We start from the raw sequence: 22,843 nt of genomic DNA on the forward strand, positions 1-22,843 counted from the left end.
GGCGACTTTGCATGTCCCGAATCGAGCACCAGGGGGAAAAGTCTGGTTGTTAAGCTTCCCCCGTTGGTCGGAGCGCGTTTCACCGAGACAGCTAATATCCGACAGCCACTTAGCGCGGGTCAAATGATTAACCTGATTAACCTGGACTGCGCATCGTTTGCAAGGCACTCAAAGTCTGACAGGCCGGGTGGAGACCGTTGCCAATGCGCCCCCACTCTGCTTAGCCATGGCCGGGAGAAACCCGGTGATCCTGCTTGGGTCCCTAGCCAGGCGACGCAACCGTGCTGATTCTAGAATCCATGCCGTGCTGGTGGAAGGATAGGAATCGCCCCCAGCATCGCAGTTGGGATTACATCACTAGCTTGCGCTAGGGTCTACAGCCACCATCCTCGCACCGGCCCTTCGCGCTCTATATTACCTGCCCACTTCTGGCCCCTAAACAATGGATCGATCAAAACCCCGATGGGCCCCGGAGCCAGTCTGCCGTCCGCCCTGGGAATCGTTTCTCCCACGATGCCTCTGCCTGGACTCGATCGTCTGTAAAAGTCGCGGATATGTCCAGTCCCTTCGGTGAGCCGCCCAAGGGCATTAATCTCAAGGAAAGCAGCACGGCGCGGAACGATGCCGTCGTCATCTCGATGTACATGCTGGCCGCGATCACCATTTGCTTCCGGTTGTTTTCCCGGAAGATGGTCCAGCAAGCCAAAATAGGACTCGATGACTGGCTGATAGTAGGAGCCCTGGTATGTTGGTGTCCTTCACCCGGAGCCCATTGTCCTAATCAAATCACAGTCGTCAGGTACCGCCAATATGGCCTGTGCGATAGCCGGTTCGTATCCCCTTTCTGCATGACAACCCATCATATTGACCCTATCCCTAGGAGGACGCTATGGCCTTGGCAAACATATCTGGGTTGTCTCAATAGAGGACATTGTCCGTATGGTGCATGTAAGATACCTCCGGTAGCCAACCTTGAAAACTTGTCAAAGCTCACACCGTACTAGATTCTTTACGCAAATGTCCTCCTGTATATCCTTACGGTGCCCCTCATCAAAATCTCCATCATCCTCTCCTATCGTCGCCTTTTCGGCATGCAGTGGACCATGTGGGCCTGCATCGTCCTCTCCATCGGCTATTGGATTGGCTGCACAGTGGCCTTTCTTTGCGCGTGTAAACCAATCTCGTACTACTGGACGCAGTACGAAAACCCTGCGGGCGGTCACGTCGTCTATAAAATATATCCATTCTACATCGCCCACGCCGTCGTCAACATGGCTGGCGATCTTCTCATTCTCCTCGTTCCGATTCCGCTTGTCTGGCGATTGAAACTCCGAACCGCACAGAAGGTCCAGATCCTGAGCATCTTCCTTCTCGGTGGCTTGTAAGAACCCAACCACATCCTGCACCCGCAGCACCAACTGACTGTCAAACTAGTGTCTGCGTCGCCAGCGCCATCCGCATCTATTACTTCACCTTTGTCAACGACGTCGATGCCACGTGGAACCTGGGCAATGTGTTCATCTGGTCCAGTGTCGAACCCTCGATTGGAATTGTCTGCGCTTGTCTCCCCGTTCTTCAACCGCTCTTCCGGAATATCATCAACCGCCACGCGAATTCACCCAAGCGGACCACCAAAACCACTAAGAAAGGGGTCCGATTTGCCCCGGATATCATGAGCAAATTCAACGGCGACGATCGACGGCAGCGACGAGAGGACGAAGCCGTGTTAACGACGACATCCGTCCATGTCGAAATGGAAAGCGTCGGCAAGGGAAGACTGAGTGACGAAGAAGATCCATACGATATAATGTCCATCAAGGTGCAGAAGGATTTCCAAATGGAAGAAGAGCACCGATAATTGATTCCTTCATCTTTTTGTTTTGTTTATATCAGCGAGTGCTTATGGGACGGTCTCTCTTACTATTACTCTTCTCTACTCTCGTTCTTGGTTCATGGGTGGTTATATCCTTTCTGTATATACATAGACACATACCTACCTCACGGTAATACCATTTCAATAGAGTATCTATAATACTGATACCTTTCTCCGCGTAGAAGGGCACTGGAGTACACATCGACAATTCAAAGTGACATCACCCGACGGATTTACCACCACTTCCCCGCAAATATCCAACAACCCCCTGTTCCTCCCCCATTACCTAAAAAGGCAAATGATCAACATCACCGCCATCCACTGTAATTTCTACCAGGGGTTGAAGGTGGGGATGTCTTGCTTGCATTCCAAGACATGACACTTACATATAAATAGTAGTAACTAACATGCTATGATTCAATATACATAGTCCTAGTAGAAAGACCCCAGAGTCTAGTTCGTGGCATGGGTGGCTGCATTCGGAGATCAGAAACGGTGTTCAGGTTTAGACTTCATTCTGTTTGAGTTTAGAATTCCATTGATGTCTTTTTTTGACTTTGACGTTAATGTTGATGCTGACCTCGCCTTGGGGGGTTTGTTGGAATAAGTGGACGTGGTACACGCCCCAGCCCAGGAATCCGTCTCGTGGGATGTCATGGAAAGAGTTAGGAGTAGTCCTTACTCTAAGAAATGCTAGGTATTTTCTGAGTTCTATTATCTATTCCATGGGTACAAGAGATTGGGATGTTAAATCGACAAAACGGGATGGAATCATATGATCCAAGTAATAGATAGTCTAGAACGATGCTCTAACCAAACCAAACAATAAATATCACAGAGAAAATCACAACCAAGTCATAGTAACAAATCAACTGTACATGCAAAATCAACACTAAATCACATCTATATCCGTGTCTATATGACCCTTCTTTCCTACTATCTTCTTCCTTTTGTCGGGTCGATTTCATCGTCCGTATTTAGTTCCTTTCTCACGGCAACAACCCCACAATCGTCTGAATCTCCATCGCTATGTCATCAACCAGGGCATTCACCCCCTCCTCATCCAAGACTCCACCCTCAACACGCACTCCAAACCCAATCGAATCCGAATTCACGTCCGGTCCCACATCAATAAACACATTCTCCGAAGGCAAGTAGCTCGTATCCAGAGCCGACACGGCCGTGACGGCGTCCGCTAACGGTTCCGCAGGGATAAAGTCCGTCGGGACACCGATGCGCAGCGGGATGAAGAGATCGTCGGGGTCTGGGACCGCCTCGGCCGGGGATGGGATGGCGGTCTGCATCCAGAGGAGGTTGACCCAGGTGTTGAAGAGGGGTTTCTCGGGGGTGGTGGTCCATTGGAGGACGTTGCGGAGGGAGCTTTGTTCGTAGGAGACGCGTTCCGCGAGGGAGGATTGAATGGCGCGGGCTTGAGTGAGGAGGTCGGTGGGAGTGGTGGTGGAGTTGGGGTTGGCGTTGGGGATGGTGAAGGGGTTTACGTTGAGGCAGGGACCGGAGAGGCTTTCGATGTTGTTGAATGAGGCGGATCGGCCGGTTTGGTAGAGACCCATGGTTGAGTTTTGGATGTCGGTGAGCCGGGCGATGCAGCGAGCGATGGCGAGGAGGACGACGGTTTGCAGGCTGAGGTTGGAGGAGCGGCATTTGGTTTCGAGTTGGGAGAGGTTTTGGACCTTTTCCCAGGCGCCGATGAAGAGTTGGTCTGGGGTGGGGGTGGATTTGGAGCGGGAGTTGCGGATGAGAGTCGGTGTGGCGGCTTTGAGAGCGGAGGACCAGTATTTCTGTTCGTCGAGGTTCTGGAGAGAGCGCATGGAGAAGTCGACGAACGCAGGGAAGTCGGGGTTGGTTTCGGGAGCTTGGCGCTGGTAGAGTTGTGCCAGCTCGGTGACAAACATTGGCATGGTCCAGGCATCGTATGCGGCGTGGTGGATGAGGATGAGGATGCCGTCTCTGTCCCTGGCGTTCAAAAGGCGGAGTCGGACGGGAGGGGAGAATAGGGTCGATGGGCGAAGGGCCTCTTCTCTGGCCTGTGCTTGAGCTGTTTCGATGATGGAGGCAGAGGACTGGATGATCTTGAAGGTGTTCGTGTCACGCATGGCCTGTTTGAGAACGACCTGCACGGCTTCGGACGAAGATGTCGCTGCGAAGCAAGTGCGGAGGATCGGGTGTCTTTGGCGGAGTTGGAACCAGGCTTCCTCCATCATCGCGCCGTCGATGCGCTCGGTGCAAAAGTATGCCCAGGCAGGTTCGAACAGCGTCCGTCCAGACTTCAGCCAGCCGACTAGATGATGAAATTGGCCACCTAGACAAGGTAGGATGGCCTCAACAGAGTCCCTACTCAGGTTCAGCTGCTGGAGTACGGTCTTCTCTACCTCCTCGTACTTTTGGAATAATGAGCCTGGAGGTTGGACTGTCTCCTCGGACATTGGCCGGATGCGCTGGCTGATACCACGCAGAGTATTTCCTTGGAGAATGTCGGCCACACCAGTCCTCAAGCCCTTAGACCGACAGATCGAAGCGATTCGGATAGCTGACAAGGAGTCTAAGCCAATATTGAAGATGCTTGTGTTCGGTGTGATGTGGTCGACAGAAACACCGGCAATTTCGGCCAGCACGGACTGGACGATGGCTTCATGGGGAGGTGCTTCGGATGCCTCGGGGTCGGAATCGAGAGACTGCTCCACGGACAACTTGACTGGGAGTTCACCAAGACCGTCGGGCACAACCGTAGCGCATCTGGTTGGATGTTCGATGATGTCACGGAAAACAGTAGCATACTGATCCAGGAGATGGTCAAGCGTTTCTTGGGAAATGTAACGGCCATTGCAAGTGGCTCGTACGACAAGTCCGTCACGGGCATGATCGACTTCGATGTTGAGCTTGTATTCGGCCTGTGCCGCATAGTCATCCACTTCATAAGGCGTCCAAATCTGTTGCTCTTCGATGACACTGCCCGCAAAGTCCGCACTCTTCTGGAAAACGAAAAGAGTGTCGAAGAGACCAGACGAGGTCATGTTGGCCTGCCTTAAAGAGTTTTGTACAATTCGCAACGGCGCGTGCTGATAGTCCTGCGAGTCGATCGTAAGCTGCTGCACCCGCTGGGCCATGGCTTTGTTGCTCAAGAACTTGGGCTCGAAAGTGACTCTCTGAGCGACGGTGTTGAACAATGGACCAAGGGTTCGTTCTGCACCAGCGACGGGCAGTGAGCGGCCTGCGAGAACTTGTCCAAAGGCGACATCTCGCTTTCCGAGCACACTAGCTAGCACCTTGGCGTATGTCAGGAGGGACACGCTTTGAACAGTAACCTCCATGGCCTTGCAAGCCTCAACCACGGCCGACAAGTCAAGGTCCACCCGGCGCTCAGAAAGGAACATGCGGTCGGATGACTCAAGCTCAGGCAGTTCAGGTATATCAGTCACTTCGTATCCGAGTAGAATTTGCGTCCAGAAGTTGCAAGCTTCCTCCTGCCCGCTCAAGATATGCTTCACCGTTTCCGAGAACTGTGGCCTTTCCGAGGGGTTGCCACCCTCGTAGCACACCGCCAGATCTTCGAAGAGTAAGGGGATCGATGCACCATCATAGAGAGCGTGATGTAGGACAATGACAAGTAGTCTGCCTTCCGGCTGGTTGACCAGAATGGACCAAATCGGCGGAACCTCGAATGAAGACTCGTCGTTGAATGTATACAGAGAGCCGACCTCGGACAACACATCAGCGCCAGAAGGCAACGTGATCTCCTTCCATTCAAACGAAGAATTAGTATGCACGGCACCAATCCAAGAGGATCCAAGCTCTGCGATCTGGTGGAAGGATGTACGCAGAATATCATTCGCCTCGATAACTCTAAGAAGAGCGTCCTTGAGCCGGGTAGTATCGACCGAGTCCTTCAGCTGAATCGGGTGCGGGTGAACGTAGACCTCTCCGGACGAACCAAGAGTCTGAGTGATCATTCCGGACTGCAGGGGCGTAGTCTCGAACATCACCGAGATCGAGTCATCCTCTGCCAGAAGGCGGACGTGGTCCTTATAGATGTCAACGGGAATCTTGATACTAGTCTCGTCACCCCCATCGACTCCGTTGACGAGAGAGCGACTTGAAGCCTGCTCCACATGCCGAGCCAATGCACCGACACAAGAGAAACGCATGACGTCGGCAGAAGAGACCTGAAGCCCTCCTTCGCGTAATTGGCGCGCAAATTGAATCGCCGTCACCGAGTCGACGCCCAGACTCAGGAAAGAAGCGCCCTTGGTGACCTCAGCTGAAGTCAACTCGCAGAAAGCCATTGTATAATCACGGATCGTTGTTTCTGTGGGAGACCATGTGTTGTCATCCCACTGCACGGCAGAAGGTGAGTCAGGCACCGATGAGTGAGAGACATTGAAGTTCTCCAACGAAAGGCTCTCTCCTGATACGACGCTCGAGAGCACAGCATCCATTTTCTCGAGGAAGTCGTCTCCATTGTACGAGGAGCCAAAAGCAGAGGAGAAATAACAGCCGAGTTGAACCGTGTCCGTGGCATGGTTGGCTTCGACCTCGACTGCCAGCGGATACTCGGCAGGCATATGACTGTCAAGCTCCTGCCATAAGTGGTGTTCTGATGGCGTAGTAGTCCGAATGTATGAGAATAGACAGTCGAACAGAGGAGTCTTTGCGTTGGTCCATCTCTGTATATGCCTCAGGGAAGTGTGCTGGAAATCAAGCGACCTCACAGTAGACTTCTGAACGTTCTCCACCACATCATCAACCGTGTTTAGGCCAGCGGTATCAAGGCGTCCGGGCACGGTAGTGATGCAAGGGAGAAGCACGGAGGATGCTCCTGGCACCGGCACGGCCCTACCGGAAAGCACCAATCCGTACGTGACATCTGCCACACCCACAGTATCGGCTAGTAAAAGTGCGAAAATTGCCTGCACCAAGGATGGTACTGTAGTCTGGAGAGTCGCAGAACGGCGTTCCAGCTCAGAAAGCTTGCTACTGAGCTTCCTGTGTACGGCAATCGGAAGTTCCATGACACTGGGGTCAGCACGGAAGATCGTAGGATGGCACCCCTCCAGATATTGGACCCAGTGTTGCTTGGCTTTCTCCGTATCCTGAGCGTATATATACTCGAGGAAAGCCGACGGTGACCCTCTTTGGGGAATTGGCTGAGCTGCATAGTGTGCTGCAACATCCTCCAGTAGCATCATGAAAGACTCGCCATCATATAGGGCGTGATGAATGTCGATGAAGAGAGCAAGCGGTCGTTTGGTTTCCGAGGACTTGGCCAGTAGGAACCGCACTGGTGGCGTCGTGGAGATGCTCGAAATAATGTCCTGGGAGATTTGGCCTTGCTTTGCTCTGTTCAGTTCGATCGACTCAGTCAAGCTACCATATACCTCCTCCTGCCATTGGACCTGGTGGGAGTCGGCTGTGAAGACGACCTGCACCATCTGCTTGTCCAAAGGAGCGAACGAAGTCCTCAAAATATCATTTTCATTAACAACAGCCTGCCACGCGGATCTCAGCTTATCGGCATCGACATCAGCCCCGAGTTGGAGAACAACGTGGTTGACATAGAGCTGATCCCCTTCGCTATTGATCGAGCGCGCGACCAGACCTTCCTGGAGCGGGAGACACGGTCTGACTGTAGACACATCAGACGGCTCGACGCCTGACGAGGGGTGTTGTCGGTATTGAGACTCAAGTTCATGGAAGGCCTGTCGTGTTTTGGAGACAATGCTCTCTGTTTCCGATAAAGAGGAACTCTTAGGCAAGCGTGCCAGCTGCTCAATGACCGGATTGCTCATGACCATGGCGACCGTAACTTCATAGCCAATTCTCCGGAGCTTGATCGTAAGTCCTATGGCACTTAGACTGTCCAGGCCAACCTCGAAGATATTTGTCATGGGCCCAAAGATGGAGGGATCCGCCGACACAACACTGCAGACCTCCTTCACGGCAGCTTCCTCATCGGCAGTCAAAGACCGGTTGATAGTGGCACCGTTACTTGGCGAGTTGTTGCCTTGAAGGACAGTAGGGAGTGGAAGGCTCGCGAAGAGGCTGTGCAGCTCTTTGATACTGGCCTTGCCTGACATTGGTGCCAGAGGAATATACGTGATCGGGAGAATGAGCTCAGGCACCATGTAACTCGGCAGCTTTCTCTTGCAAATGTCTTGAAGTTCCTTGCCCAATGTTCCAAAGTCGGATTGAAGAAAGGTAACATTCCCACTCTTTTCACGCTGGCGAGTTTCAGAACGCGCAATGAAAGAAATCAGCTGGACTCTCGAAAGACCAGGGTGTTTGGCAACAGTCGTAACAACATCAATACTGACAGTCGACGATGAGCGAAGTACCTCGGATACCTCTCCAAGTTCTAATCGTTGACCACGGATCTTGGTTTGGTCGTCGGCACGGCCGAGATACTCGACTGAGTCGTCGGGCATCAAGCGTCCTATATCACCAGTACGGTACATCTTCTCACCATGAGGTCCGATGACGAACCCGGTTGCATCTGGTCTATTAAGATATCCCCTTGCAACAAGGTCCCCAGTAAAGCACAGCTCTCCAGCCTGGCCCCTCAGAGCATAGTCAAGAGTACCAGGGATAAGGACGTGACAAACACAGGCGGCCAACGGGGGTCCAATGTTGCGGAGGTTAGTGTCCTTTCCAACACGAGCAAAGGTGCAGCCAATGGTCAATTCAGTCGGGCCGTATGCGTTGACAAGCGCCATGTGTGATGCTGCCCATGTGTCCAACACCTTTTGTGAGATCTTTTCACCTCCAACAGTCATGAACCGCAACTTGGGACATTGTTCGGGGACAATGTTTGCCTGGTCCACAAGAGATGGCACCAAACTTGCATGTGTGATGTCCCATTTGGAAAGCGTTAAGCCAAGATCGTCCAGAATCATCATCCTAGGAGCTGTCGCGGTGGCCATGCCATGGCGCCAGGGGAAGAACATTTCCAGGAGATGGGGATCAAAGGCCCGGCTAGCCTGTGCAAGGTATTTCCCAGTGCCGCCCAACTCGTACGTAACAGGGGCATATCCACATGTGAATTCCCCGAAGGATTCGATAAAGGCCGAAAGGTTGCCTCGGGTCACCATCACACCCTTGGGTTTACCTGTCGAGCCGGATGTGAAAAGCAGATATGCCAGGTCGTCGGGGTCAGAATGATAGTCTTGGTTTTCGGTTGGCATTGTGGCAAGGGAGGTTGAAAGCTCCGGATCATCGATACAAATCACGCGACAACTGTTCGGGATATTTGCAAATGTGGCTGAAAAGGCTGTTTCCGTGAAAACAACAGGGCAATCACTATCCTCAATGAGGAATGTCTTGCGGTCTGTCGGAAGACCCTCTTCAATTGGAAGATACGTGTTCCCTGACTTGAAGATACCGATGATGATCGGATATGAAGGCAGGTTTCGCCCCGAGCAGACTGCAATCATCCTGTTCTTATGGCCGAGAGACGCCAAAAAGGCCGCAACACGATTTGCTTCAGAGTTCAGGGTACCGTAGCTCATGGTCTCCTTTTCCACACCGCTCGAGGATATGCTGCTAGCCACCTCAACAGCCGTCCAGTCAGGGTGTTGCTCAGCGTATACCTCCAGCCAGTGCGTTGGACTCATGTGCACCGAGTTCGCTACTTGCTCGCTGACCGGCTGGTTCGATAGAGACCGCAAAGCCGCTGGGAAACAGTTGATGAGGCTTTTCAGTGGTTCATCCGGAGACGCTATCATTGAACTGATAAGACCGTCAATCTGACGAACGAAAAGAGACAACTGCGCCCGGCACATCATGCTGCTGTCTGCAGTTGCCTCGAGGACGATGGAGCCATCCGTACGTTGGAAGACGTTCATGGCCATGGGGTGCTCAACATGCAGGCCGACCTCATCTTCAAGTTCACGCCAAATGCTTGACTCGGTGACGTTCACAGGCTCTTCATTTGCAACATGGAAGTTGAACACTGCTGGATAGAGGGGCTCTCCCCTGGGCCTGTTGAGCCATTTTCGAACCACACGAGCATGGATATGGCGGTACTTCCAGGACTCAACAGAAAGCCGATGCTGCTCAGCGAGAAGCTCACGAGTGGTACCTGTTGGATTGAAGGGAATCGGTACCACTGAGATGAGTGGCCCGATGCAGTCTTCCAGGTCGGCGTGCAAGACTCTGTCAGAGAGGGTCTCGGCAAAAACAGTGGCTGGCACACCGAGGTAACCCAACGAGACATAGGCCCATGCAGCTCGAATGATCGAGGCGATGGATGAGACTCCAAGGTAAGATGCGAACAATTGTAGCTTTGCAACCGGCTCTGTCATCGGAAGCTCCTCCGAAATCAATTCGTGCCTGGGGACTTCTCCTGGTTGCAGTCTCTTTCCGGTGAGATCAGGCCAAACCGGGGCATCCAGCTCTGAGAATTCCTTGAGCTCAGCTTCCCAGAAGCTCTTGGTTGCATTGCTTCTCTTCTCTGCCGGCAGGACTATTGAGAGTGCGTCACTGAGTTGATGCCTCGCGGGCGGTTTATAGGCATAAGCGGATCGCACATCATCCATGATTAGTCCCAGTGAAGGCTCATCATGGATGGAGTGGTGGATGGTAAGAATCATGAGCTGCCTCGCGCCTGTGTCGAATACAGTGACAGCCCATGGGGGATGTCTGAAGTAGTACCGTTGATGTCTCGTCATGATTTCCTCGATCCGATTATCGCGAATCTCCACCAAATCCTGCTCGGAACAATTGACATATTCCCAATCCAGATCCGGCAGATTGTAGATAATCTGCAAAATGGAAAAGTCAAGCGTTCCATGGGACCGAGTGTTCCCATTGTCAACCTCAGCAACAGGAATAAAGCCAGTCCGCAACGCCTCCACCTTCTGGCTGGTTGCAAGCCAGGCCTGCTTCAGTCGCGTTGCATCCACTGAGCTGTCAAGCAGAAAGAAATGGTTGCTCCAGTACATGTTGTATGTACCCATTGTCTCACTGAGCAGACTTTCCTGGATCGTGGTCGCGCGCACAGTGACGAAATCCTCCGATACTCTACTTGCTGCCGCGGTGTGCCAGGCATCGTTGAACCCACTGACGTTGAATGTCTCAAAAGTGGACTTTTCCACCTCCCCAGATGAGGCTAGCTTGACAAGATCTTGAACACTCACACACTTTAAGACTTCGACAACGGACAATTGATGGCCCGCCTCCTTGAGCCTGGAAGCGAGCCGGGTTGCGCGAATTGAATCGATCCCCAGACTCCGCAGACGGCTGGATTTCGTGATGCCTGACTTGGAGATATTGGCCAGCGATGCAATCATCTCCACCACCTGCGTGGCCATGGACATGTTGTCCTGGTCCTCAGAGTCCTGTACATGCGTGTCGGTCTCTGGGTTCATCTCGTTTTCCCAGCTATCAATGTCCATATCAGCATAGGCAGCTTGCAGTGCCCTGCGGTCAGTCTTGGCCGAGGTTGTTCTTGGAATGTGCGACACTACTAGATAAACTGATGGTATCATGTGGCTAGGTAGAGCATTTAGAGCCTTATCGCTGGCGGCACGGGCAATTTCAAGTGCCGTATCATCAAGCAATACGAGCTGCTCGCTGCCATCTGTCCTTGCAACCTTTGGTGCGGAGAGGAAGGCAACCACGACCTTGTTGGGCCGGTCTGGGCGGGTGAGAATAAGCGTCTCGATATTATCAACCAAGGGGTGGCACTCGTCGAGTGCGAAGCTGATCTCGCTCAGCTCGACTCTGATACCGCCCAGTTTGACCAAGTCATCAACCCGGTTAATGTATTCCAGCGAGCCATCAGCAAGCATGCGAACCAAGTCTCCGGTATAGTAAACCATCTGCCCCGCCTCTTCGTTCCAGACATACTTAGCTTTGGTGACATCCTCTTGACTCAAGTAACCCGGAGAGAGTTGTGGCCCGCCCAGCGCCAGCTCGCCGATGGCATTCTTCATGACGAGGCGTTGGTTCTTGGTAACAAACACAGACACAGTATCCATCGGCCAGCCGATGTTTGCGCTCTTGACATGGATGTGTTCATTTCCGAACTCTCTTATTGTCGACACCACGGTCACTTCAGCAGGTCCATAGGTATTGTATGCTCTCATATTAGTACCCCAGTCGTCGGCCACGGGCTGTGTCAGCTTTTCACCGATCATGGTAATCACCTGAAGTGTCTCGCAGGCCTTCCGGGAGACAGCGGCAGAGAACGCAGGGGTCAAATGCGCGTGCGTTGCCTTTGTGATATTTGCTAGCTTGGGAAACGAACCCAGCATGATCTCCCTCGAGGCAGAGATCAGGACACCTCCCACACCCCAGGTGTAGAAGATGTCCTGGATCGAAACATCAAAGGTATGCTGCGAGAACTGCAAGCAACGTACGCTACCGGCCACGTCAGTCGGGATGTCTTTCTGAAGAGACTTCATACTCGAAACAGCCGAAGAATGTTTGATGGGGACACCTTTTGGCGCTCCTGTCGTACCACTGGTCCAAATCAAGTACGCCATGCCGTCGGGAGTAGTTCTATGATTCGTTCTGCTCCGCGCTCCGTCCACGTTAGGTTCACCCGCAATAAACCGGTCAACATCGACCACTGAGACACCGACGGGAATCGAGCCTTCTGGCTGTGGCCCATCCACACTAGAGACTAGAAGAATCGTTGAACGAGTACGCGCGATGAGATCATGGCGACGTTGTGCAGGAGAGAACGTATCGATCGGACACCAAGCACCACCGGCTTTGAGAATACCCAGAATAGCGACATACAAGGCTGGACTCTTTTCAATGCAAATCGGTATCGGCGAGTTTGTTAGTTGTGCGCCAGTATGAAGCAATTGCTCGGCGAGGTTGTCCGCTAAAGCGTTGAGCTTGGCGTAGGACCATGTAATATTGCGCGGGTTACTGTCGTCGTCCAAATCATGCTTGTAAATCAAGGCAGGGTCGTCTGGGTGTGAAGCTGCGTGCTCTTCAAACTGGGACTGCAAAAGGGCCCCCTCAAGTACTTCCGGGGCAATAGACGGCTTCGGGTTGAAATATGACTTCATTTCAGTCTGCGTGGAAAATGGGATATCTTGAAAGTTTCCATCAGGCTGGTCGAGGATAAAGGCAACAATTTCAGACATCTGCTCGAGCATAAGCTCGGCCGAGCTGCGATTTAGGTGAGCCTCGCTAAAGCTGGCCCGGAAGGTCAAAGACGAATCAGCACCAGGCCATATTTCGATCATCACAGCAAAGTCGTTTGCCATAGCCGGGTGGTCGACTGAGCTCCAAAGGTCACTCGAGATCGAGCCAGCGTTGAAGTCTTGATAGATGATGAGCGTGTCATATGGCAGTCGGCCGTCTGCCATGACGAATGATCCGAGACGAGGCTGTAGATAGGCGAGGGTTTCCGTATTGAACGTGGTCAAATGACGCGCAACAGAGCGGTTGGTCCACGAATCTCCCGAGTCTTTTTGGATCTGACCAAGGGAAAGTCTGATGGGCACAGTGGTAAAGGTTGGACCAACACATGCTTCTGAGTCCACATCCAGTCGTCCCGATACGACACTGCCCATAACCACGTCTTGATCGGGGGTTCCAGTGTAAGCCAGCAGAACGGACCCCCAAGCAGCCTGGAGCACTGAAAGCGGTGTTGCACCGATGGACTTGGACTGTCTCTTCAGGCGGTCGTAGCTCGTACGAGCAGTAACCTCCACACAGCCAGTCTTCTTGATCGAAGGGGGACGGTAAGAAGTGACAGAAGGGAACACGACGGGAGAATAATTCTCCAGATGCTTCTGCCAGAACCCGGCAGCTGCTGCATGATCGGCTTGGAAGTGATGCTTCACGATGTGCTCAAGCGAGATGCGCTGTGCTGGCGATTGCCCTGAGTACACAGAAGACACATCCTCGAGCAAGAGCTGCAACGATCCACCATCAAAAATCCCATGGAACATGCTCAGGACTATCCGAGATGAAGTAGAAGACGTGATCAGAGACAGCCTCCAAGGCGGGGTACTTAGATCAATCGATTCCTCGGCTTGTTGAAGGGCCCGCTGAAGAATGTCTTCTTCGGAAGCCTCTTCTGGAACGGGATAGACGTTCCAAGCAGGGCTGGAAAGTGCCGCTGGAGTCAGGATGCACTGGGCAAATGGCGCCATATCATCATCAAGCCAGCAGAAAACGGTCCGAAAGGAATCGTAACTTGCAATGACAGTTTCCCATGCCTTTTTGATGCGGTCAGTATCGACTTCCGGTTCGAGTGGCAGGACCGAGTGATAGATGTATGAGCGAGTTGCGAACGTCCGATCCGACGAGCTTTGCAGAAAGCTTGTCAATAGGCCGGACTGCGTTGCGGTGGTTGGAAGTACCCTTTGAATTTGCTCGGGGCTCATGCCCAGTCTCTCCGCACAAGCTGAATGGTTTCGGTCACTGAAGGCTGCAAATTTGTGTTGTAGGCTGTCATCGAACCCATTGACATGCGAAGTTCCGTTTGTTTGACGTTGCTGCGCGACAGCAGACACTAACCCTTTGAGTGTTCCCGACCGTAGCACATCACCAACTGATAAACCGTCAATCGAATGATCTCTCAACTTTTGCAGAAGTCGCATCGCTCCGAGACTATCCACTCCTAGCGAATATAAGTCGGCTCCGGGTCTGATCGCCGAAACATCCTCATCCGTGGCCTCCGCGATTAAGTTGACCACAAGCTGCCGGATGGAGAGCAGCCTTGCGTCAGCCGGTTCTTCCCAGTCATCATGGACCTCATTCGTTTCTCCAGCCTTCGAGTTGGGAGCAGAATAGAATCTGACACCATCCGTAACTCCTTGCTGCAGCTTGGCAGAAACGGCTTTTCGATCCACTTTCCCTGAACTGGACCGAGGAAGAGCATCAAAAAAAGTATAAGCTGCTGGGCACATGTAAGACGAGAGATGTCGCTCGGTGCTCTGCTGCGCTTCCCGAACAATTTCCTCTCTTTCTACATCGCTGTCGCTTGCGACTAGACATGCGACAATTTGTTCACTACCCTGGACATCGTCGCGTTCAGAGACCACGGCGACTACCTCGGTGACGCCGGGGACCGTCGCAAGGACGGATTCAATTTCCCCCAATTCCAGCCGGCGACCGCTAATCTTGACCTGGTCGGATGTGATCCGACCCAGAAACTCAATTACCTGGGAGCCGGTCTCGTCCCAGACAATCCGTGCCATGTCACCGGTCCGATACAAACGGCCAAATTGTTCGCTATGAACGAATGACTTGGCGGTTTCTACTGGACGGTTGAGGTAGCCTTTGCTGACCTGCGGGCCTCCGATCGCCAGTTCACCAGCAAGACCAGCGGGAACTACTTTGGGATCATGGCTGTTTGGGTCTAAAATGAAAATTGAACAGGTTGGCAGCGCTCTGCCAATAATCGAGCCACGGACGGAATAGTCAAATGGTGCCACAAAGGTGCAGTTGATTGCTCCTTCGGTCGGGCCGTACGCATTGACCAACATTCGCGAGGGCTTGGAGTTGCTAGTGGTTCCATTGATATGAGGCTTCGCGGAGAAATTCTCAATGACTGTCCGGTTGAGCTTTTCACCCATCGTCCAGAGTGACTGGAGCGTGGTCAACCGCGACGGGCGGAGAAGCGCAGCCAAGCTAGGCGTGGCCATCATCACCGTTGCTCTAGCTTCGTTGACAGTGGCTTCCAGGTCGGTCAACGTGAGGCTTCGGTCCGCAGAGCAGAGAGTCGCGCCGCTACTCAAAGTGACGAAGATTTCCATGAGCGAGGGATCAAAGGTGGGAGCGGCGAATTGAAACCAGCGAAAGTCTCCTGCTTCGCCTGGAAGCGGAATGGCCGTCGCATGAGACTCGATGGAGCAGGCAACCGCTAGGTGGCTAACTTGAACACCTTTCGGTTTTCCAGTCGAGCCGCTGGTGAAGAGTAGATAAGCTGTTTGGTCATGGTGGATGTTCAGTTGCCCAAGAGGCTCATCCTCAGAGGGCTCCAGAAGACCATCGGCCAAATCTTTCCACCTGGAGACCTCGGCAACGTTCACCCAAATATGCGGGACGGTATCACCATTGGCGCTATCTGCGCCCCAGAAAGGCTCAGGAGTATTCCCCAGGATGATAGGACAGTCAATGTCCTGCAAGATGTCCCGAACTCTCTGTACTGGAGCGTCCAGGGGAATGGGAGAGAAGGCAAAACCTGCCTTGAGAATCGCGAGGTATGAGATGTAGAGTTCGGGGGATGTAGACATGTAAACCGGGATGATGCGCCCATAATCGGCATCATTGTTTGCAGATAGGAGAGTCCTGATATGTACAGCGAGATTGGTGGCTGCTTGGTCAAGGGCGGCATATGTAACAATGCTGTGCTCGGCTGCAGCCGTGGCAGAAGGCAGCGAATGAACAAAATCAAGGGCGATGGCATTAGGCTTTCGACGGGCCCAGCGCTCGAAAGCGGCATGAAGAAGAAATTGCTTAGAATCGTGACGCTCGGGGAATTCGTTGTGCTCGGGTTCGCGTGACGGGGGTATCATAAATGAGGGGAAATTAAGGATCGAAAGGTCGGGCGACAAGGCCTCGACGGAAAGGGAGGGACTGGAGTCGGCCAGGTGTGTCGCAAGTGTTCGGAGCAACTGGTCCACCGCAGGTTCAGGGACCAGTCGTCTCGGATAGGCGAAACGGATTTGGAGGGCGTCTTTTGTTGTGGCCAGTCGAATGAATGTCGTGAAAGTCTAGCAGCACGTTATTCACCTACCCTCAGCGCCTGCACTGGGAGGACTTACACCGTCTCGGACTCCAGCCAGGGGTTGTTGCTCGCCATTTTCAGGATCGGCGCACAATCCCAGATCCAGAGAGAATTGTACCTCATCACCATCCGCGTGCTGGTCGCTGCCTTCGCGGATGGCGCAAGTTGGGCGCTGCCCCTCTTCCCCCGCAACGACCGAAGCCGAAATGACCCCGCGCAACAGCTCGGACTCGCTGGTGAGGCTCGACTGACGAGACACGAAGAAGGCCACATCTTCAGATCCAGTAAACCGGGAGACAAAATGGGCGTATCCTTCGATCAAACTGTTTGCGACGTCCCGGAAGTCGGAGCTACAGGCCAGCTCGACCGATGGGCTGATCGCTACCGCGTCACACACGGATTTTTCCACGGCATATTGATCGATCGTGTCCAGCGCCGGGACTTTGGTAACAGGGAGGATGGGAGCAGCCATGGCTGAGTGGGTGCCATTCATGTTGGAAAGAGGAGTCTGGTTTGTAGAATCTGTCGAGCGTTCGTGCCCCTCATTTCTCGGGGATGTGGCTGTCATTGCTTTAGTGTATCACGAGCGGGGTCGTCGCGCACATGCAAAGAGGAGGCAGCAGCGAACTCGGCTGGCTCGACAACAGGACTCCGAAAAGTGACTGCTCCCAGGAATGAAGAAGCGGTCACCAGCAGGAACATAAAACGAAGTCCACGGATGGTGAGCGTCGCACAAAGGCACTTTTTCCACGCAGGAACTTTGCAGGTCACCACCATTCATCGTCATTGGCGGTGGACCCAAGGGGTATGTCCCACGCGGTGCCATTGGGTGACCGAGGGGTGGGTGGGGGGGGGGGGCACAAGATTCAAGGCCATGGCGGTCGAACCACCGGTGGGATTGGGATGTGCAGGGTGGCAGGCGGGATTTGGGCATGATCATTGCTTCGGGCGGTGCGCGCGGGAAACACGCGACTCGGCCACGGGTGCCTAGTGGGGTTAGGCCGCCGGACCTGCCATTTCTCCGATCCTCGGACAGGGATTATCTGATTAGATCATCTGCTGATCTGATTAGATCCGTACCGTCATGACCCGTCCCGTTTGTTCTAATACAGACGTAATGTATCCGTTTGCAACTCGCAAATTGCGCAGAAATCATGGCCCGGACGGCCGGCCAGGTCTCTGCACGGCTGGAGCCGACATTTCTGCTTTGGGCGGATGTGGCTAGGCCATTGAGCATATTCGATCGGCGTGCCTTTCGTTCTGGCTCACGGTCAGTCTCCGCATCCGAGCAGATTAGCAGACTGCCTGACCTCGGCTCTTCAGAGGTGAGCACGACTTCGCGGGTTTTTGTAGGAACCATTTATCGTCCATCCTGCATGCACAGCTCCTCGCTTCGACGCTTCCACAGGTGCAGGTCCACTTTAATAAATGAACGGCTTGATAATCTAGGCTTAAGTGCCCGTTCGGGGTATTATCTGATCCACGGTGGGGAGGGAGGGGTATCTGATTATCCATCTGATGGCGCCATTGAATATTCTGCCTGCGCTGTGGCACTTGCGTTCACACTAGGGATGTGTTGTCAGAGACTGAGACCAGCTTGAGTTATTGATAGGGGTCCAGCTGATCCTTTCGAGTTAAAGTAATAACAACCGACTCCGAGTGACACATGGAACGGAAGTACTCCGCGATGACCCATAATTGTGCTGTTGTACGGTTTGTCTGCATGAGGATGCTTGGCTCGGGTAAATATAGTTATCAGGTTGTACAAGCTGTTATGGTACTCTACCTTAGAGATGAAGGTTACGCTTGTAGGACCATCATATGAATTCAAAGTACGATATATTCATTCTGTCGTCAGTCAATCAATGTTTTGTATTTTCTTAAAAAATAATAGGAACATTGTGTGTCGGATCTAGATAGAAAACCACTGCGTCATACTAGTACATCAAAGTGTCGATGGAGTTCTTGAGCAAATCAGCTACTGGAATTGACGATGTTCCCTGCCAATATTAAACAAGCTTTTTTTAGTAGATATCCTCGAGAGTGATAACACATTGGCTCTTGAAGAATCGATTTGAAAAGTGTTAAAGCTTGAGGACATTCCTTATTTTCATATACAGTACCTGTTTCTACCACTTGACCACTGTATTATTTCTCGAGGTTCTTTAGAAGCTCATGTCCTAGATATTCCATGTCATTGAGCCACTGCTGTTATACTGCATTATATGTAGGTCATTGAATGAAAGAAGACGAAAGTCTCTGAGCGCACTGCTGTCATTCACTCTCCGCTCCCTCTCTATCCCACGCAGCGAACCCCTCACCTCACCAAATTTCTGCTTTCTTCACCCATCGACTGCAAATCATTTAAAGAACCTCTTACACCTCCACCCATCCATATCTCGGTTTTTCCATCGTCCTTCTGTCATAGCGACCTCCGATGTCTCTATTACGGAGACGGATTTGAATGCAGCGACCTCAATCCAGAGACACAGCTACCGGAACCAGGTGAGCGGGTCTTTGCAGCTTGACGACAGAATGTTGAGTAAAGCTTTGAAAGAGCTCATCGATAAGAACATTCTAATCATGGAATACGGTTCGCAGATCGTACATCGATCGGATTGGAAAGAAGTCCTTGTGGTAGTGATAAGACCCACCCCGCATTTGAGTTGGACTGACTTTCTGTGCTAGGATTTCGAAAGGGGCGGTTCCTGACGATCTTCCTGCACTTGCCTCAAAGCACCATACCGTGAGTGGTCTCCTTGGGCTCTAAGATTAGGCAATATATCTATTACCTTTGGGGTGGTTAAATCTGTGCTAACATCGAAATCGAATTGCTGCAGAATGAAGACAAATTTAGTCCCCTTCTCCTCTCTAAGTCTTGTCGACATTTGATCTCGATCTACGACTTCTGACACCCAAACTCTCGGGTACATCCTGTCAATAATCCGTCACCTTATTAGCTTCCTGTTGCCGACTCATGCGACATCGGGTGATATTAACCTGCAATCTTTATGCAGGATACATCTTCTGTGGCCTCTGGCGAATACACAATATAATACTGGTGAGCAAGAGCAGGCTACAGAGAGGATGTTCATGGGAACGGTGTCATGCATTCCAGAGGATCAGATCGTGGGATTGGGGAGAATGAAGAGTATCAGCACCTTGCGGAATTTACCCTTCGTGACACCAGAATTACTGAACGCAATCACCAAGGCTGTAGCAGCCCCTAATAAATTCCCAGCTACTCATTCTAACCAGGCACAATCGATATTTTCAAGTCTGTATACTCACCGGGTCTTGTTTGGATCAGAGAGAAAACGTAAGTATTCTCGAAGCCTCAGACATAATGAGCCTCGGCGAAATAATGAATTGACCGTGGAACAGTAACTCTACTTGATAAAACTTAACAAACAGCAGCGCTCTCAATTTATAAATTGAATCTGTTATCGGTTGGCAAGTTCTGACCGCTCGGCTAAATGTATACACGGGGACCGTGCAGATTCCCTCACACACGGTATCGTACGGAGTACTCCGTACTGATATACTGTGTACATGATAAATTGTCATGCCATGCTTCTCCGACATGGCCCGTGGAGACGGCGAAGCATTCCATTTGATAATGGTGCCGGTTCTGGACTCGACCCTTGGCCGATGATGCAATCAGTGGACTGGATCAGATTCTGCAACGAATCCACCCGCGTTATCTGATCCGGCTCCCAGCGGCACCGTTTTCTGGCATCTTCTGCAGCATTTAGGGTTTCTGACCAACAGCCTCGGCTTACAGAGTTGCAAGAATCCGGGAATTCCCCCCAATCCAAGCTCTAGTCGCTGCCACACTCTGTAAGAATAATTCTCGCAGCCCCGGTTCCCAGATGATAAAAAATTCTGACTGGGTCCGGGAGCAGGAGTGGAGATGGTGCCGGCCAGCGGTAGAGTCAAGTTGCCCTATTGGGTACCGACAGCCGAAACGGCCAAGGGGCGGAGCCACAGGATGACGGATGGCTCTTCTTCCTACACGAGCAGTAGCCATTGACAGTCTGGCCTCGCGGATGGGCGGGTTCCGAGGCATGGCCCGACCGTTAATATAAGTCTGGCGCCAGGGGCCCTGATCTGATAAGATCCCACGAGTTTTTGGCCCATTCTCCCCTCTCTGCAAAATGGCGACTCTCCGGCGTCTTCAGCAAACTCTCGCCCATTTTCAAGCCCCTAAACAGGCCCGGCCGCTCTCCGTGGTCTATGGCCCGACCGAGCCTAAGCTCCTGGATATTACGCTGGGCGAGCTGCTGACTCTGCAGAGCCTTCAGTATGGCGACTACGAGTGCCTGGTGTTTCCCTGGACCGGAGCCCGCTGGACCTATGCCACCCTGAGCGAGGAGGCCGACCGGCTCGCTCGCGGTATGCTGGCCATGGGAATCCAAAAGGGCGACCGTATTGGTATTATGGCTGGCAATTGCGAGCAGTACATTTCCGTGTTCTTCGCCGCTGCCCGGGTCGGAGCCATCCTGGTAGTGCTGAACAACACCTACACACCGTCGGAGCTCTACTACGCGCTGGATCATACTGGTAAGTATGTTGCATATGCCGTAGGGCTGATGCTGATCTTATCTAGACTGCCGCCTTTTATTTATGACGCCTCGGATTGGTCGTCATGTGCTGGAGGAGGTGTTGGTCAAACTGGGCCCACAGCCCAAGCAGAACGGCAGATCGGCTGCGCTGGAGGAGATCATCATCCTGCGGGGAGAGTACCAGAACTTTGACACCTACGCGGGGGTGATTCAGCGGGGAGAGAAGCTCCCTAGCTCTGCCTTGCCGGATCGCGAAGCCGAGCTGCGACCAGACGATGTGTGCAATCTTCAATTCACCAGCGGTTCGACTGGTAACCCCAAAGCCGCCATGCTGACCCATCAGTATGCTCCCCTACCATGTCTATCTACAACCAACTAACAAACCCAGCAACCTGGTCAACAACTCCCGGTTTATCGGCGACCGTATGGACCTCACCTCTTTCGACATCTTGTGCTGTCCCCCGCCTCTCTTCCACTGCTTCGGGCTGGTCCTAGGCATGCTTGCGGTGGTCACCCACGGCTCGAAGATTGTCTTTCCCAGCGAAACCTTTGACCCCAAGGCCGTTCTCCACGCCATTTCCGACGAGAAATGTACCGCGCTGCACGGTGTTCCCACTATGTTCGAAGCGATCCTGAGCCTTCCTAAGCCAGCCAACTTTGACACCAGCAACCTCCGCACAGGCATCATCGCCGGAGCTCCCGTACCCCGTCCGCTGATGAAGCGTCTTTTCGAAGAACTCAACATGACCCAATACACCAGTAGCTACGGTACACTCCCTCACAACCCTACTTCTACGCTGGAGACTAACCCATCCAGGCCTCACCGAAGCCTCTCCTACCTGCTTCAACGCCGTTACCTCCGACACGATCGAGACACGTCTCACCACCGTCGGCAAGGTCATGCCGCACGCGCGAGCCAAGATCATCGACGCGCAGGGCAACATCGTTCCTGTAGGCGAGCGCGGCGAGCTCTGCATTGCAGGCTATCAACTCACCAAGGGATACTGGAACAACCCCGAGAAAACCGCCGAGACGATGACGACAGATTCTGAGGGCATAACGTGGCTGAAGACGGGTGACGAGGCGGTCTTTACGCCAGAGGGACGGTGTTCAATCACGGGACGATTCAAGGACATAATTATTCGAGGTGAGCCCATTCCTTTGCCCCCTTTTGCAAAACACAATACCGTATTTTCCCTCTCATCACTAACACGTAAAACAGGCGGCGAAAACATCTACCCCCTCGAAATCGAAGAACGACTCGCCGCTCACCCCGCCATCGAAGTTGCCTCCGTGATCGGCATCCCCGACCAAAAATACGGCGAGGTAGTGGGCGCATTTATCTCCGTGGCGGCAGGATACGAGAAGGCTCCATCCGTGGAGGAACTGCGGGACTGGACGCGCGAAACTCTAGGCCGACACAAGGCGCCGCAATATGTATTTGTGTTTGGGGAGGAGGGCGTGGATCGGACGGTGCCAGTGACGGGCAGCGGGAAGGTGCGAAAGGTGGATTTGCGAAAGTTGGCGGCGGGGGTGTTGGAGCGGAGGGCTGGTGGTGCTGCTGCCACGGGCACACAAGAGCAGGCACAGGCACAGGCATAAGCAGAGTATGAGGATGGAGACTTGTATATAGATTGTGAATACCCTAGATTGATATTTATTTACTTGGAACATAAAAATGATTTTCAAGCG

The 22,843-nt window shown here is 52.7% G+C and overlaps 3 protein-coding genes across 3 annotated transcripts; 2 read left to right on the forward strand and 1 right to left on the reverse strand.

The window, feature by feature from the left end:
• Window positions 1–421: 421 nt before the first annotated feature.
• BO80DRAFT_268801 (uncharacterized protein) lies at window positions 422–1,874 on the forward strand. The gene is made up of 5 exons (XM_025714813.1): window positions 422–743; window positions 793–829; window positions 881–948; window positions 1,005–1,381; window positions 1,435–1,874. The coding sequence occupies exons 1-5, from the start codon at window positions 555–557 to the stop codon at window positions 1,856–1,858; spliced, it is 1,095 nt and encodes a 364-aa protein (XP_025578061.1). The 5' UTR covers window positions 422–554; the 3' UTR covers window positions 1,859–1,874.
• A 772-nt stretch (window positions 1,875–2,646) lies between these two features.
• Window positions 2,647–17,303, reverse strand: sidC (nonribosomal siderophore peptide synthase SidC). The gene is made up of 2 exons (XM_025716635.1): window positions 16,624–17,303; window positions 2,647–16,572 (listed from the first exon to the last, which is right to left on the reverse strand). Exons 1-2 carry the CDS (start codon window positions 17,152–17,154, stop codon window positions 2,863–2,865), a joined length of 14,241 nt encoding a protein of 4,746 aa, XP_025578062.1. The 5' UTR covers window positions 17,155–17,303; the 3' UTR covers window positions 2,647–2,862.
• A 3,440-nt stretch (window positions 17,304–20,743) lies between these two features.
• On the forward strand, window positions 20,744–22,753 carry sidI (putative long-chain-fatty-acid-CoA ligase; the record flags this gene model as incomplete). Its single annotated transcript, XM_025717542.1, has 5 exons — window positions 20,744–21,149; window positions 21,196–21,493; window positions 21,540–21,919; window positions 21,969–22,298; window positions 22,374–22,753. The coding sequence occupies 5 exons, from the start codon at window positions 20,744–20,746 to the stop codon at window positions 22,751–22,753; spliced, it is 1,794 nt and encodes a 597-aa protein (XP_025578063.1).
• Between the last annotated feature and the right edge of the window lie 90 nt (window positions 22,754–22,843).

Source organism: Aspergillus ibericus (assembly GCF_003184845.1).
Source record: "Aspergillus ibericus CBS 121593 unplaced genomic scaffold BO80scaffold_8, whole genome shotgun sequence".
NCBI classification, from domain to species: domain Eukaryota; kingdom Fungi; phylum Ascomycota; class Eurotiomycetes; order Eurotiales; family Aspergillaceae; genus Aspergillus; species Aspergillus ibericus.

Coding starts and splice junctions, on each gene's coding strand:
- BO80DRAFT_268801 (XM_025714813.1), top strand. CDS start 555: ATGTCCAGTCCCTTCGGTGAGCCGCCCAAGGGCATTAATCTCAAGGAA. Junction 830..880: donor TATGGCCTGTGCGATAGCCG/GTTCGTATCCCC, acceptor CCCTATCCCTAG/GAGGACGCTATGGCCTTGGC. Junction 1,382..1,434: donor ATCTTCCTTCTCGGTGGCTT/GTAAGAACCCAA, acceptor CTGTCAAACTAG/TGTCTGCGTCGCCAGCGCCA.
- sidC (XM_025716635.1), bottom strand. CDS start 17,154: ATGACAGCCACATCCCCGAGAAATGAGGGGCACGAACGCTCGACAGAT. Junction 16,573..16,623: donor TGGCTGGAGTCCGAGACGGT/GTAAGTCCTCCC, acceptor ACGTGCTGCTAG/ACTTTCACGACATTCATTCG.